This window comes from Ascidiella aspersa, chromosome 3 (genome assembly GCF_963924565.1).
Source record: "Ascidiella aspersa chromosome 3, kaAscAspe10.2, whole genome shotgun sequence".
Lineage (NCBI taxonomy): Eukaryota > Metazoa > Chordata > Ascidiacea > Phlebobranchia > Ascidiidae > Ascidiella > Ascidiella aspersa.
The window spans coordinates 19,168,765-19,186,530 of record NC_139449.1 but is presented as its reverse complement, the minus strand read 5'-3'; the positions used below and the strand labels follow the sequence as shown (position 1 = coordinate 19,186,530).

Below are 17,766 nucleotides of genomic sequence, written 5' to 3'. Positions count from 1 at the left end.
AATGATATTTCAGGTCTTAAGGTACTTTCGCGTACCATTACTGCACCTTACTAAAGTTTTGTATAAATGCTGTTGAAATATGATCTCGAAACAAAAAAATGCGCCTAACCATAAGTATAACGATCTGAAGACTCGAAAGCGTCCTAAACATAAGTTAAGATAAGAAAGGCGAATCTGAGACAAAATCATAAAACACGTGTTCGGCTTTCCTATTATAAATTCGTCTTTTTAGTTATTAAAAGCCGCTAATATCCGTTGTCAACATTTTTCTCTTAACTGCATGAATAAACTTGCGCGCATTTTTTATTAGAGAAGTTGTTAGAATAAGAACATCATAACGCCAATAAAAACGGCATAAATAGTAGATCGTTTGCGGATTTAACGTTAGAGTTAAATTTTGTCTAATGTGTCATCTGTACATAACATAAAAAATGTGTTAAGCTTTTTAAAATTAGCGTTTAGTTTAAAATTTTATCAAAATTTAGTTTCCAACTACATGCAGCAACATTTTAACTGTCTTATGTCTTAATTTCAATAATATATAGTATACGAAAGTCGGTAGAATTAATCAAGCAGGCCCGGTTTAATATGTAACTTTGTTTTTGCGTCAGATAGTTGTGTATCACTGATTTGTGCAAATAATGTGTGGTCCACGAGAAGCGAAATTAATTGAGGGCACAAGCCCTCAGTCCGTTTTTTAGACGACCATTATTAATTAACCGAAGTTATTCAATAAATGCATTTGTATTTGACTTGTTTGTGTCTCTAACCAAATTATGCAATGAAATACGGAATGTCGGGTAACTAGATAGCGCTTAAAGGTCTGCAACCTCTGCGATAAGCACCGTTTCTATAGTATAGTTATTTCCCGGCATCTAACCAAATGTGCAAACAGTTGTTCCTACAAAATCTTTTAAGTTCAGTGATATGGTGTGCTTTAAAGAATTCGGTTGTACAAACAAAAGTGACCTTAATAGTTGATTTATGACACAATGGAATGTACAAGTTAGTAATAGCGGCTGGCCGATGCTTTCTGTGAGCGGAAAGAATAGTCTTTGCATCACTAGCGGCGGCAATATATTATCCCCGGCCTCGCGGGAACTTTTTATTGAAGTGGACAAGTGCCATTTCGCGGTGGCTAGATTACGAAACTCTCCCGTTTGATGGTCTAAGCGCGGTCTCCCATATGGCGCACGTGACTTTACCAAGCGAACATGCTAGCGGCGCGTGATAGCGAAATTCAGTCGCTATTAGGTCACTCGATGCTTTAGTAACTTGAATGAGCTGATTTGTCAACGCGAAGAAAAAGGCTTTATGCCCAGCCGGTCCGAGAGCGATCGCGTTTCGTCGCAATGCTGCACACTGCTGGCGCATTCTGACAAAAGATTTGTTGAGCAGACTGACCTCAGATAAAAAGTGATGCTCAAGGATATGTTTTTTGCGTAGGTAGCGTATACAGTATATGTTTTACGAAACAATTTCTTTCCGTAAAAAACATGTCCTAGTTGTTTTTCTATAAACCATGTCAATAAGTTCGCGGCACAATTGTTTTACGAGCAGGTTAGAATAAACGCTACTTTTGTTCTGGTTTTATACCAAAACTGGTCGGAGTTCTTTAAACAATCTAGTATGAAGTTTTAAATTGGCTGCATATTTACGATAAACGACTTTTTGAAACGTATTAGGCAAGTGATATTATTATCGCTATCGGAAAACTGCTTTTATTGTGTCATTTCTGCAAATACTTATGTTGCTATCTTCCTATTGTACTGGGTTTTTATTTCGTCATACGTACGTATTTGCCGACGTTTTTATTATGCGCTCAGCTGTTTTGATTGTTTCGCCCGCGGAAGAGATCAGTTTCAGGTTGTATTACGACAAATGAATGAGAGTTCATCTTTGGTTCGTCCGGGGTCAAGAAACTATTGTGCTTTTTTAAGGAGTGAAATTACTAACAGTTGTTACGAGTAAAAAAAAGATCTGTAAGCTCTGCTTATAGTTGGGCCGATTTCTGACTTTGGAATTCCAGGATGGATTTTGACTTGGTTTTAACCGAAATCGGGTCATTTGGAAGGTATCAGGCCTTTCTGGTTCTGGCCGCCCTATGGTCGATGGTTCCGATCGGATGCAACATATCTGGTGTCGTGTTTTTGGGTTAGTGAACAAAGAATAGTACGTTTAGAAAGTAAATAAGCCATCGGAAAGGCTTCTCCTATAGCAGTGGTCTTTATATTTTTTATTGTTTTTACTCTTGGCAATGAATTAGGTTATTTTAATTTTTAAATAGTCACTTTTAAATTGTAAAGTTATTGCCCGCCATCAACTAATGAATAATTAGCACAACGATGACGTTATATCTTGCATTCAAATAAGCGTATCATGTTCAAAATTAGCGCCATAGGGGAATATTTCCCACATGTTAATAACCACTGCCCGAAGATATCCTAAAATACTAGCTGGTTGAATTTAGACGACATTTAATAACTAAGAACCAGGCAATAGCAATGTCATCAAGATTTTACGTATTCCATACAGTTATGTCATAATTGTTAGCTTCAATATATTGCAAGCAAAGACAAGTGCTGTATAGCGTTCTCTTTTTAGGAAGATATTGTTTTTATGCTATTCATTTAAAGTTTGTACTAACGTGATTGTAATTAGGTTTAATGTTATGTTTAAAGCGTACAAGGAGGCTAGTCGTTGCGCTCTACCCTCGTTCGACAGTGACGTTACAATATTTGACGAAGAGCTGATGCTTCGAATGATTCCGAGGGACTCAATAACCAAGGTAATGCAAAACGCACGCATCAGGCACTGTTGGCTTATCAGCTTCCTTCCGGCTGCATATTCATTTATTTACTTATGCTTGATTTCAGCAAATTGATGCGTTATTATGACGGCTAACGTTACACAGATATTCAAAACAAACTGCATTTTAATTTATGACATGCCGAAAAATCATCGACTGTACTTGGCAGTGCCCTTCAACCTTTTTTGGTTTGGCGAACCCTTAAAGTTGTTGTGACGAACTCATGTACCCTGTTTACTTAAAAGGTAAACTGAGGTAAAAAGCGATATGAAAAATCATTATGCATATCAATATCATTATGTCAATTAAACCCACTGTCGGTGAGAGTTCGATATGGCTGCAGGCTGCTTGCAAGTTGCAAGTACTATTTCATGTCATAAAAGCATTCAAACAAACTTAAAAAGGTAAATATTGTCTTGTCAACTGAACGTCAATGGCATTTACGGGTGTTTATCCCCTTTCTTCCTGTTTTATGGTGCAAGTTACTAAATTTAGACCAAATTTCGGAGATACAATTCGCACATAACAACACCGCTTGGATTTGGATCGATGAAAATATATTTCCAATGGCTTTATAGACAAATGTCACCTTTTCCCGGGAAAGATTTGCTGTTGCCCTTTTTCATCGCACTGTGGGAAACGTTCCTGAAACGAACTTTAAAAAGCGTGCCGTGCAGTTGTTTGGTGATAATTAGGGCCATTTTTTTAACCTAAAAAACTTTTTTTTAACTTTATTTTTATTAAATTTTAACTTTATTTTAACCTAACGAAATCGCTTGTTTGTAGAGGCCACAGTTCTTCCTTGAATTGATGCCAGTTACCCAAACATAATATTTTGTCGATTTCAGACCCAAACGTAATATTTTGTATAAAGTGTTTTATGGTCAAAATACTTTATGGATTATAAAAAGTGCGTCGTTTTTTTTTGGCGATAGATTTAGCTTGATTAGGCATTTTTGTATTACAAAATGTCGGTAGGCTATCCCTAAAATCCAAACTGCCAATCTTTGAAAAGACCACGTTTAGGAAGATGAAGTCTTTTATAAGAATTATTTAAATACGTAACAATAGATAAAAATGGACAATTTGCGATAAAAGTTACTGCCGATCCAAGTGGGCATTGTCATATTTTTCCTGCTTTTATGGGTTAATATGGTTTAATTGTGTCACACTTCCTCATTTACAATGCTTCCACGATGATTTTTACAAAAATTACTCTCAAAAAACACAAACACTTTGTCAAAAGCCATAATTTGACAAATTTTGACTTTATTAAAAATTTTTAACTTTATTGTAAATTTTACCCTTATTTTGACCTATAAACTTCTTAGAAACAGTCCCCTAGGTGCTAAAAATAACTTTATTCTTTGATTCGTGGACAGACGAGGTCCTTAAAATTTTTTAACTTTATTGACTTTTGCGGGCCCTAGTGATAATATAAACGTTTCCTTTTACTCCTTAAACGTTTCCATTCACTTCCCAGGTTTATAGCACGTGCAGTCAGTACAGCTACAATACCAGCGGCTGCAATGCCACTTCTTCCTATCTCTGCACCGCGGCAAACTCGAGCAGCAATGGAACTTTGCCTGACGTTGTGGCTTGCATGGACGGCTATCGACACGAAAAGAAAACCTTCACCGAAACCATTTCAACAGAGGTAGATAGACCAAGCTAGAGTTCGAATTGTATGTATTTCAATAGCATTCTTGCAACCTTGTTTTGCCTGTATGTGATATTGTATTTGCTTGTATGTGATATTTTAACCGCGGATTCGTGCGGTTGTCATTACGCATCCACGATTTTATGTATCAGAATTTAGACGTGGCCACGAGCACTGGCTAAATGGTAGGCGATATCGGGCGGCGTCGTAATACGTAATACTCAACTCCAGTCAACAAAACGACGACATGTGGTTTGAACGTTTATTGGTATTTGCAAATAGACCTACTATACGTCAGAGGTAAAGTTTTGTTTTCTCGTGTGACATCCTAACATCGGACTTTGCTTCATTGCACAGGAAGCTTGACTTTACTAATGTGGTGCTCGTCAGTGCGGCTTCGATTGGCGCTCGCTAGTGCATTAAGGAGGATATGACCTTTATTAATTGTGCCGTCATAACTCCTAGCGCTTATATTTCTTAACTTTATAAAATAAAACACTAGGATTCAGTAAGGACTTGCACGAATCACATAAAATTGGTTGATTTTTACCATTAACTTACATGCAGTGGATATCTCGGTTGAGCCAAGAGGCAACTTTTTTCTTATAAACCCTTCCTAATCCAATTGACAAAATAAACAAGGGAATTGCCAAAACGCTATTTTGATGTTTTTTATATTAACTAAATCCACATAACAAAGGCTTTAAAAGGTGTTTGATCAGATTGTTGACGAATCTCTGAAACTCGCCACAGTCCGCCGATTACTTGTTCTACGTGGGTTTAATTTTATTAAAGGGCAAGTGATATTCAACCCGCGCCCAGTCTCATAAAAAGCCACCTTCTGGTTAATATGACAGAATTTTTCTGTGCTTATGTCTGTGTTTTTCAAACGTAAGTGTATATCTAACGAAAGCGTACTTTGCAGTGGGATCTCGTGTGCGAAAAGGAGGGCCTAACATCACTTTCGACATCAGTGTTTTGCTTTGGGATGTTGATCGGGTCGCTCATTGGTGGAACTTTGGCGGACAGGTAAGGAAATCTGTTTTGGTGTGAATATTAGGCGTATCAAGGATCAAATGTTAACGAAATTAGTTTTTTGATCTCTCGGTCCCTTGAAACAATTACAGACTTAAAGACGATCACATAATTTGTGGTCACATATAAGCATTACATAATTTTGCATTTTTTCTTGAACTGATGACAACTAGATCATAAGTGCAAAAGCATATCAACAGTCAAAACTTTGACAGACTTAACTTTTCTTCTTTCCAGCAGGATTGAAACTATAGCATTTGGGTTAACTGTAGTAACTATACAACCGATGCAACCAGTGCCCAACACCTGGTCAAACACTTTTGTGCTTGTTATATGTTGATAAAATAAATTAAGCTTTTATTTTTAGTCTGTGTAAACATTGTGTAAACTTTTTAACGATAAGCTGTTTTTGACAATGTATTTTTTAAAACCTTGTTAATTCCACTAACGTTGTTTTTTTGATGTTTTGTCTTAATTTCATATTGTACTCATAAAAATGGGCGACCCATAACCGGTCCGGGTCCGTAGGTCTATACTTATCAAGTGTCTGGCTGCTTAAGGTTCGTAGGTTATCGTATTGTCATTCTTTTAGGTTTTTCTATGACGTATTCATACGCTGTCATATTACTTTTCAAACTTGTTGCAGCAAAACGAGCTCATCATTCTCATTGAATCAAAGTTTTTAACATTTCCAATTATTAAACATTTGTTGTTTTTAAAACTGTCCTCTGTCAAATTTTAGATTTTAACCTGTCCACAATGCAAAAAAGTTGCCGTCCATTGGCATAGATCGCTCACCGATTAAGTTAAGGTCCTGGGAGAACTTGAAAATTGGATTTGTTCCTTATATTCATTTTTTTTAACCTCCATGAATATGAGAGAGAAAAACAAAAACGAAGTAAATTCATAAAAGTGCCGTCCAAAAGCACGAATAATTATTCTGGTTATTAACGGAAATGATCTGTATACGTTTACAGTGGAACGTATTTATAATATCTTCCCCGAAAAACTTTGCCTAAAATGTTTTAATGACTTAAGTTATAGGGGAATATTTTAACCGGGCGTAATTTCCCTAAAAAGTTGGCCTACTTATGTAAACCATGCCTCTGGTAGGGTTCGATTGTTTCGTTTAAAAAAATTGTTTAAAATTTTTCGATAAAGCAAAACTGTTCATTTGTTGGTTAACAGATACGGTCGAATAACAACGATGGTAGGAGGAACCATACTCAACGTAGCTGTGGCCGTCGGAGGGTCCTACAGCCCGAATTTCTTTGTATTTGTCTTGCTTCGCTTCACCATCGGAGCCCTTTCAGTCGCAGTCCAGATTGCCATGTCCGTTTACAGTGAGTGATATATAGCCAAATTACTCAGCATTGATAGCTATTAACTAATTAAAATTTCCAAAACCAAACCTTTTAAAGCAGTGGTTCCCAAACATTTTAGGTCGGGGCACACTAAAACAAATCTTATATATTTTGCGGCACACTTTTAACAGAACAACAATAATGTTACAATCGCCTTTAACACACGACGAATTTGTAATGGATAGTGCGTATTTAGGTCTAAAATACTTGCGGGTATGCCTATTGGTAATACAAATAACCTATTTTCCAAAATTAAAAAAAGTTTCTCGGCACACAGTTTGAGAACTGGCTAAAATAATAACGAATGCTCGGAGTCTGTTCATCACTATCTTAGATATAAACTCCTCTGTAACATAGGTGGCATCACCGAGTACCCAGTTAACTGGCATATTTCGTATTTCGTAATTTAAAACCATCGTATCATATATATTATAAAAATGAACTTATTGTTTTGGGGCTGTATTCTAAATTTGATTTTATTTTTGGAAGTAACGACATTAGTCGGGTATAACTCTGCCCTCGCTCTTACAAGTGCAAACCGCGATGAACACAAGAACTTTGGCTTACTTTTAGTCCCACGATAATTTGATTTAAAGTCAGCATGACTCGCCAATCCCTTTGTTGTCCAGTGACCGCACAATACGGTTCGTTGCCTAATAATTGCGCAATGTACAAACAGTAGAATAGAAAATGAAGACCAAGTTTCCGCTTTATGGTGTTCGATGAAGGTTTAACCAGCAGAAATCATAAATTCTAATTAATAACTGTGCAGCTTGGTGGTATTATGTGCCTTTTAAAACTCTTGGTTCGCCACCAAGAGATGCAAGCTGTCCTATGCGTGACCACATCTTATCCCAGGGATACCGAAACTAATGTTCGGGCTTTTAAAAAAGGTCAAGCAACAGATTTTTTTAGGTGTCGCAGTAGGCCTATAACAGTTTTACTAAACAAAGTTTCCATATACATATACTAATTGAATATACTACCTATATTGAATTTTTCTGACATTTGATGTGCAAATGATAAAAGTAATAAAACACAATCCGCAAGTTGATTGCATATTATATTATTAAAAAAGGGTGTAGGTCAGACAATAAGAAATCTATTGTTTAACATTCGAAACTAAAGGGTCACGGTAAGTTTAAACAAATTAAAAGAGGACACACACAACCCTAAGCACTTGTGAAGCCATGTCTTACAGCCTTACCCAATTGAAATCGGGGTGCTTCTAATAAAAAAACGTGGTAAGCTGTAAAAACATTGCTTGCCAGTAATGTACAACTCTAGTTGACGCGGTCTAGGAAGTAGGATCCAAGGGAGTGGGAGGCCATGCTCAAACCAAACACGTTTTTTCCCTATTTTAACTATAAGTAAATGCAAGATTTATTCTCATTTTGCTTCTACTGTGTAAGCTGTTTTAAAATAATTGCCAAAAGCCGCCTTACGTCTGTTGCCATATTCGGATATTGTATTATAACCGGTTTATCAGTCTGCGTTAAAATAATAAAGTATTTGTTTTGGCATTTAAGGGCATTTCCTTTCAATGGACCAGAAAGGTTTACACCTTGCAACGCTTAACTGACGAAATTATCTAGATTACTATATGCCTAAGCACTCTCAACTTAAAATATGTTTCAATCCTAAAAGTATTTGTATTGTTTTAGCCATAGAAATCGTAGGTAAAAGTTGGCGGCCGTGGATCGGACTTCAGCTTGGCGTGTTCTCAGGGATCGGTTATATGTTCCTGTCAGTCCTGGCTTACTCATTTCGCCATTGGAGGATGCTACAATTGATGCTTGGAATTACCTTCGTCCCATTCCTGCTCTTCGCCCCTTTCATGCTGGAATCTCCGAGGTTGGCCTTGTTTAATCCTTCCAGGACATATTCATAAAAATAGATAACAACATAGATTCTTTACCAATCGTTGGTAATGTGTGTTACTTCATAATACATCAACCTTCGATGAACGTTTGTTTTCTGCAGATACCTATTTGCGAAGGGCAGGATCGAAAAAGCAAAACAAGTTTGCAGGTTGATGGCGAAACGAAACGGACGTACGCTAGACGAAAACATTTGGAGAAAGGCGGACATCAGTACTTACCAAAACGTAAGCGCTCTGTGTAAAAAATAACGGCCTCACAAATTTTTGTGGCAAACCAAATCAAGTGAAAGTCGTTTGACCCTGAAAAACGGATTGAGACACCCATAAATCGTGTTGCAAAAATTTCAAATTAAGCTATTCTTTAACCACGTAAATTGTAAAATATGTAACGACGAGACGTGTTTAAGCCGAATAGTCTGTAAAGATTTATAGGCGGTCTATTTACAATCCGAGTTTTACCTAGTTTTGGACCAGAGCATAATATATAAACTTTTGCTACTTTTAGCATAATATAAATTAGAAATACCTCCTCAAGTAACTATAGTTGTTTTCCAAAGTTTCAGCTACCTATTCAAGCTGAATTCTTTAGGGTGAATGACACCGAAAGTCTAATATATATAATCCGGCGTTCCACTTAAAGCACAAATTTTATCGATTCATATAAGTAACCCATAATAATAATTTGTCTGGATCACAATCTAGGTCACATTTGATTGGCGTGCAAGCTTGACTTAGATAAAGCGTCGCCAATCCTCGCCATTATCAACAGCGACAGTTCAAATATTTATTCATGCGCAGGTTGAAAAGAAATCGTCCTATTCGCCCATGCAGCTATGCCGGAGTAAACACGTTTCCCTCCTGCTGGCAATGATGATTGAACTTTGGTTTATCAACAGGTGGTTTCTTATTTTTGTTCGCTAAATCGGTCTGACGTTCTTGAACTCGTTTGTATGCTAACGTCTATCACGTACATTTCAACCCTATCATAAGTTTGAAATCTTGTGAAACGCTCTTGTCCGATCCGAACGGCAAAACCAGAAATTTCCCATTATATTAAAATAATTTGATATTTTTAATTTTCTTGTACTTAAGTTAACATTTTTAAATCACGTATTGTTATTTTTGTGCTACTATGGCCACCCCAAAGAAAACATGAGAGGCAGATTTTTTGTGTATTGATGTTTTACATCACAGTCAAGGAATATATTAGGTAATATTAAAAACAATGTAATGTTTCGTCAGACATAAGTTGTAACAATGTTATCTTCTTTTAGTTACCTATAGTTGTTTTATGTTGCATTATATGGAACAGCAGATGCTAGCTTACCTGCCCTAGCTTTATTGCTATTTTCTTCGCTTTACCACAAATCGGAACGTAAACTAATCTTCAAGCGACCGTCTGCATTTATCTATTTTTGCAGCAATGCAGGGCAAGGCAGGTCTGCAAAATCACGTTGGGCACGCACTCTCCAGTCTGCCGCCAATTAACCTGGCCGTCAGCTGGTCACATTTTATAGAATCCTCTCGCTCTACCAGCACCCGCCTGCGGTTGCAGCCGACAAGTAGCCTACTCTTGCTTTGTTGGTATACTTTTGTTAAGTTTTATTGAAGCGATTTTGGAATCGGCGCGAGTAGTTTATGAGTTCGGTTTAATTACATTCACGACTTGCTACCGAAAACAAAACGATACAGCTTCGGCCGATTTTTTTTAACACTTTGGAATAAGGACGATGCATCAAATAAACTACAAATTAAGTTTTAAAGACATTTGATGACGAAATTATAACGTACAACAAGCTAGATATGGCTCATATTTCGTAAAACATTTTTAACATTTTCTTTCGACAGACAAAATGTATCTTGCTCTAACTTTATGCAGTTAAAGTTGTTGCACTTTACCTTCAATTAAGCATAACAAATAACCTGTGTTCATTGGCAAATATTCAGAGAGGAATTGTAATCTAAATGTGTACGTTATCGTACTGACTTCCAAACAATTTTCTCGTTTTTTTGGTTGGGTTTTCTGCATTTCAACAGTAGAACCGCGCAGTATAACGTGATCACCGTAAATTAACAATCGACTTGTGTTTAAAATACGTTAGTGTTCCTAAGACGTAATACAGAAATATTGGGGACAGTACTGTATGTATGAACTCCATAAGTGTCAAGGGGCATAAACGAACTTATATTTAATGTGTAAACTAACTGAGGTTAATGGAAATTATTAGCCTCAACATAATGTTATACAGGGGTTGCGATTGTGATGGTTTAAAATTTTTTTTTTCATAGGTGGTAATAATCATTGTGAGCAAAAATGTACAGTTAAATTACGCAGTGATAAAAAAACACTTTGTGTGACAAAACTATTTTGGTCGACGCTTTGTTTGTGCAACAAGTTTTGTGTCGCGACCTTTAGGTAAAGGGTAATTTGTTGGTTTCGTTGTCCAAACCAAACGCATTTTGCATTCCTGATTTATGGAGGTCAACATTAATAAAACGTCGTCATTAAACTAGAGCAAAGGCTTCTACAGATTTTGGCTTTGGCCTTAACCAAGAGAGTCCATTCTTGCAGGGCATTGTAGTACAGTATAACGATTGTCAGTCAAACGATGCTTTGTTGTTGTGCAGCCTCATCTTTTTCTTCCTGGCGTTTAACGCTGGCAACTGGTCGGGCAATCCCTTTCTCAACAACTGTCTCAGCGGCTTGGTGGAGTGCATAGCTTGTCTGTTCATTGTGCCAGTCATTAACAGGTTCGGACGACGCAACACCGTCATGTTCTGCCTGACGTTTGCCGGATGCTTCATACTCCTTTCAGAGGCACTCAAAGGCGCGTTTGACCCGTCGAAAGGTGCGCCGCCCCCTTCATACTTTTAACTAGCGAACTCTAGCCTAGTTCGCGCGTCCACTTCAAAAGCGATTGACCCCAGTTTGTAGCCTGCTTTAAAGTCATATAATGTACCCTTTGTCATTTGATGAAAGACTGCGATGGCTTTTTGGTGTACTTGTCATTTGACGTCCACTTTAAATGATTCCCATCCCAGCCGACCCTTTTATACAGATTTAAACGACCAAGCGTTTTTAAAAGCGGCCTCGTAAGCTGGCCATATAAACATAGCCTACAGCTCTGACGAAACCGCGATTTTCAAGTGCCTGTTGTGCTGCTGAAAGGTCGACCTCGTGAAAACAACAACTTTTCGGGTCACGGTAGCAACGACGCAACAGCGATAAACAAGGTCTAATTTTTTCAACACAAGTTGTCTACCTGGGGTCCCTTTGTCTATTATCGTTACGTCAGGGTTGGTCAAATCTGTAGAATAACGTGCACTTAGGTCAAAACACTGAATAGTAATAAAATAAATGATCAACTATAAAACATACGGTAAACAGCGACTAAGTTTTTACAATTATTCGTTCACCTTTTGCTGCTTTAGCAAAGGTGTTTTTGCTGATATGACAATCTGTTTTATTCACCAGAACTTGATATACTTGGGGTGGTTTTGTTGCTGACAGCCAAATTTGCCGTAAGCGCCTCCTTCAACATGCTTTTCCTTTACACATCGGAACTCTTTCCGACCAACGTCAGGTAAGTCAATTGTCGCCTGGCGAACCAATATTTGCAAGGGATTGTAAAGTTTACGCGAGTGTCGTGATAATTGCTGACTCGTACAGTTCGGGTGTAGATTTTTTTAATGATGCTGTTGTAGCAAAACAAATACTTTCCGACATGTCGCGACTTGAAATTTGCACAATAGGTCTATCAATTACAAGGTGCTGAGGTTTCAAACTCGAATTATATCAACAGCAAACTAACGAGATTTGCATAAGTTGAATAGAGTGAGGTGCAATCTTGTTGACTTTCTGCCACATTCTTAGTAATTTCGTTACTGTCGATTACAATGGTAGTAATAATTTCACCAATCAAAAACACGTTAAACCAGTTGGATAACGATACAAGATAAAGTCGGATGTTTAATATTTGCAACCCTGGCTCATGCCTAATTTACTCTAACAACTGCAAATTAATTTTACTGTTAAAAAATACCACGGAGTCGATCCACAACCAAAATTTTAAGAACCGTTGCCCCCTGTGAGCCAAACTTTAACCGAACCTGAACATTTTTCGTAAAATTTCAACGAGAAAACCGGAGCTGAACCGAAAATTTTGATATAACATGAACCTTAACCAAACACAACATGTGAAAAATGGGTTGTAACATATTCGAGTATCAAGCCGTTATATCCTAAATTTTATTATTCCAAAATAATAATAAAAAAAAGTAATAACTTTAAAAGGGCCCACAATAGAAGGATGAAAATTATACCTTCGTTGACGGACAAAAAGTGTTATATGCTGCAAAAGCCCGAAAATATGGAAATAGTACTTTCCTATAAATAGATCGTTGTATTTTTATTGTTCAAAGGCTTTAATGATTATTCCGTACGTTTCTATATCCGGAGTTTTGGGTTTAACATAAACTACGTGTATTGAACCCACCCTAACCTTTATAACCCGGTTTTGAAGCAAATTTGGTCAAACCGAAGCTGAACTGGAACTTTAAAATTGTTTCGAACAGAAACCGAAACTAAACCGGATTTAAAAAAATATTTGATTTTGAACCGAACCTTTAACTGATGTAGGTAAACGGTTCGACTCCCTAAAATTTCCCAACCTCAATAAAAAAAATATATATATATACCTCAATAAATAAAACAATCACATGAACCGTTAAAACACAGACCAGAACACGCGATAATTGAAAGGGGTAATCGGAGCAGCATCTCTTTTCTGGCCGAGGATTTAATGTGAAACGCATAAAGATGTGTGGCAATCGGTGCTTCTTTGCATGCTGTCACTAAACGATGGCTAAACATATCACAACTCTTGTCGTGAAACAAAGCAAAAACTGTTGGTTAATATACTATAGATTGGAGTAGACTAACAGGGCTGTAATGACTTAAGTCAATAACTTGACTCTTAAGTTTTGTAAGCACGTAAACATTGTATTGCAATATGTTGGGCTTTTGTTATTTTTTAGTAGTGGTATTGCGCATAATCGGACTAATTTACCAATTTTAAATAGTTTAGCGTTTTATTATTATGACAAGGACTTGACTTAAAGTTGACATGCTTGAATTATGACTTGACTGCGACCTGACTTGCCATTTAATAAAAATGACTTGACTTGGACTCAAGTTCTTTCAGAAATGACTTGTTTACGACACGGTTGGTTGGTTTAATTGAATAAATATAAATGGTATAATACCAATATTACAAACATCGTTTGATTTTTAGAAACACTGCTCTTGGAATTTCATCTACCGGTGGAAGATTGGCAAGTATCATTAGTCCATTCTTGTTGCAACTGCAGACGACCTTAAATTGGATTATTCCAGTAAGCTAATTATTAACGTAGGCTTATAACGGATAGGTCAACCCGGTTGGTGAAGTTGCGCATTGGTCAGGGATTGTATACTTTCGAGCACACTGCGGCCTAAAGTTTTTATTTTTTTTCTGCCGACTGCGCTGATACTATGTTATTGGAAGCGGGAAGCAAAACGTATGTTAACTTTCTTCGTAGTGTCTTTGTTGCCAATATTGTTATTTTGGGGGACCTGCATAAACTAACATCAAACAGCATAGTTTTGTTGATGTTAAATTGTTATATGCGGGAATTTTTAAAGTACTTTCTGTGAAGAGCAATATATTTAAAGTGGTTATCTTAAGGATGTCAAGGTTGTGTGCCCACTTTAATTTAAAAATTACTTTAAAGGCCTACATTGGTGTTCAAAACAAGTCGAATTCCTCTTTTGCATATTTTATTTGTACCCTAGTTAAACCTTATGCATATAAATGTCTATATAGGTGTGCCTTGGGTTGATGTCAATTGCATCTGCAGCGATGGCTTACTGGGTACCTGAAACAAGAGGGGCTACGATGTTGACCACTGTAAGAGAGGCGAAACATTTTTACGCAAGCCAAAGAGAGGACAAGAAAAACCTGACGTACGTTATACATTGTAGGGCAGTTCCTCGCTTTTCCGCTAGGGCAGTGGTTCTCAACCTTTTTGTTCTCGGGACCCCTTTTAGGTTTTCGATAACTTGCACGACCCCCCAATTATAGTGTATGATACATAAACCTGAGTAAATAAAAAACACATTTTAAAATTGGCACAATTCAAATAAGGAAAAAATGTAGTCTAGGATTGAATCAAAATTTGGCTAAAATGTGCTATGTATAACAAGCTAAAGTTACGGTTTGAGCCCGGGTTACCAAATGCTTGGTTTAGGATTTGGACATTGTTGGTTTAAAATTGTTGGTATGGTCAAATAATATTTAGCATGCACCTATAGTGCGAGACCAAGGGAATCAATGACGGTAACTGTTCTTGGTGAGCGGATAGTCGTTAACAGCAGTGCAATAGTAAAGCTGTCTGTAAATTCTATTTTCTTTTGCCAAAATTACAGCACCAAAATTTATTACTGAAATTCTGAGGATGTTTTGGAAAAGGCTATGTAAAAATGTATGATGCCGCTGAAAAATAGAAATACTTTGCCTGTAACCTATTGTAAAACTAGCACAAATTTAATGTAACTTGGCCTAGATTTCAATTTGGAACTAGAGCGCCCTATACTACACCTAACCTGACGCTTTTGTGCTGCCCAAAGTTAGTGTAGAAATACGCATCAAAATCGTATTTATGTTGTTAAAGTTGGTATAAACAAAGTTTGGAGGCCTCGTGAGCCCGTGGTTTTACTTCAACCCACAATGTTTCAAATAAATTCGGCCAACCGCCAGGCACAGCAGTTAAAATTAGGACAATTTATCGTTTTAATTCCATTTATAGCAGTTTATCGTCCTAATTTTAGGCCATTCGCTCAAACTTTAAGCGTTTATTAATTTTTTATTAGACATTGTTAGACTGAAACTACGTTTGATTCATTAATCGATAAGTGTAATGGTGACGTCATAAACGCGACAGGTTCACTGCAGCGAAAATCACACAAAGATAATTGCTTTTGCTTCGTTTATAGTGCCAAACTTTTAGTTCATATTGCCTAGTTCTTAATTATTTTCTTTATGGAATTCCACATGGCGACCCCCCTAGACAACACCTTGCGACCCCCTTGTGGGTCGCGACCCCCAGGTTGAGAACCACTGCGCTAGGGGAACTTAAACGAACCCATATTTACATTTATGGAAATTGTTTTTTATAGTCGTCTTCTTGGAATTTGAGAAGAAACTTAATAGTTGGCCGATATTCTGTCTTGTAGACTGTAGAGCAGTGGTTCTTAACCAGGGTTCGATCGAACCCTTGGGGTTCGAAGGAGCTGTTTAAGGGGTTCGGAGAGACCGTCCTCTGAAACATAAATGCTGTTATTTCAAGCAAAATTCGAATCTCTTTTATGTGTCAAGGTGTCATGTAACGTTATAAATTAAGTCTTGCCAATTTAACCTATGAAAATGCATCTTTATAATTTGGATATAGCCCAGTTTCAGCTGCTAGGAGGAAGAAACGAATACTGAGCAAAAATTTGGGGTTAGACGAACGCTTGCAAAATAACATAGGGGTTCGACAGGTTACCAAAGGTTAAGAACCACTGCTGTAGAGCATTGCAAAACAAGGCGTAATTTTTGTTGCTTGCTCGCCTTTTTTATGTCCACGGTTAGTGTGTCAACGGTTGGTGAACCTTAACTTTCATTTTAACCAAACAAACGTTTAGCTAACAACATTGAGTCATCGCCATTGTTAGATAGACGTATAACAGACAGCGAAAGCGTCAGCGGTTGTTTTGTGTCACAGTATAAACAACAACAGGCTGGACTTTGTTCTGCCTGAATCGTCGACAAAGCCCATGCTGCCGACCGACGATGACAACAGCAAAGTGTAAGATTCTTGGAGTCTACGTCCTGCAGCAGGCTGTCGGTTGTGCCGCCATGTTTTTATATGTTTTTTTCCTGTAGCAAAGTCAATGTGTACTCTGTTTTCAGCAAACGACGGCCAAACATTTTGCACACAGGATGCGTCGTCATTTCCTTTGTGACGCACAAAGCCTTTGATTATTACAGTTGCCGTAGGACGTACGTAAACGAAGTCAAGTCAACGGGGCATTTCTGTTTGACAGACATCACTTTAAATTGTTAAATCATATATATTATACCATAACCAACTTCGTGGCTTATAAAATGTTGGGTACTGCAAATAAATTGTAGGTATCAGAAATTCAGAAATAAGAAAAAGTAATTAATTGAAGTTTTGAAGTAGACTTCCTGTTTGGGTCGTTGGTTTCAACTAATACAACAAATTGCGGATTCGAAAATGTGCTTATATATAATATAGCAGCTTTTCAAAGGATGTTTCGGGGGTCGTGGCTACACCCTTTGTTGTTTAATGTTGAAAAGCCATTTGCTTTTTTAATACTTAACCTGTTAAAGTTGAACATGTTTAAAAGTTCACTTGTGATAATAGCGCTTATCGAGTATAGGGCGTCACTGAGAACCTCTACTATATGATTTAACCTTAAAATTTACGCTGTATACAGCTGGCTCATGAAATGCCACCCTTTGAATTATATTTTAGGTTACCTCCAAAATTGACCCGTTTGTTCGTTCTTTACTCATCCCTGTTGACGGACATAAGTGTCAAAAATCCTGAAATACTTTCACTACTTATTTTGACTGTGTATTTTATTAGGAGTGATAGGACTATTAAGCATGTTACATGGCGCCTTGTTTAAAACTATTGTTGTCGTAATACGTTCCTTCCTTTGAAGAATTTCGAAAAATCAAACAACCAAAACAAAGTTATTTTTTTGTTTTGTTGAAATGCTTAAACGATTGACGTTATATTTTATATGCTTTTATTAATATCTGAAAAGTTGTAAACATACACCGGTATCTCTCTTGCGTGTTACGTTATTTCAAAAGTGTAGAAAGTTTAAATTTCGAAATTAGCATGATCCAGGAAAATAAATACGTTGTTGGCTTGCAATTGTTTGTTCAAATTAACTGCTCTT

The 17,766-nt window shown here is 37.1% G+C and overlaps 1 protein-coding gene across 1 annotated transcript; it reads left to right on the top strand.

Annotated features, from left to right (window-relative positions):
- Positions 1-2,017: 2,017 nt before the first annotated feature.
- LOC146160597 (solute carrier family 22 member 4-like) lies at positions 2,018-17,766 on the top strand. Its single transcript, XM_083385419.1, has 13 exons — positions 2,018-2,154; positions 2,682-2,788; positions 4,293-4,466; positions 5,395-5,498; positions 6,693-6,847; positions 8,533-8,722; positions 8,852-8,975; positions 9,549-9,646; positions 11,379-11,599; positions 12,226-12,334; positions 14,045-14,144; positions 14,615-14,754; positions 16,554-17,766. Exons 1-13 carry the CDS (start codon positions 2,031-2,033, stop codon positions 16,639-16,641), a joined length of 1,734 nt encoding a protein of 577 aa, XP_083241545.1. The 5' UTR covers positions 2,018-2,030; the 3' UTR covers positions 16,642-17,766.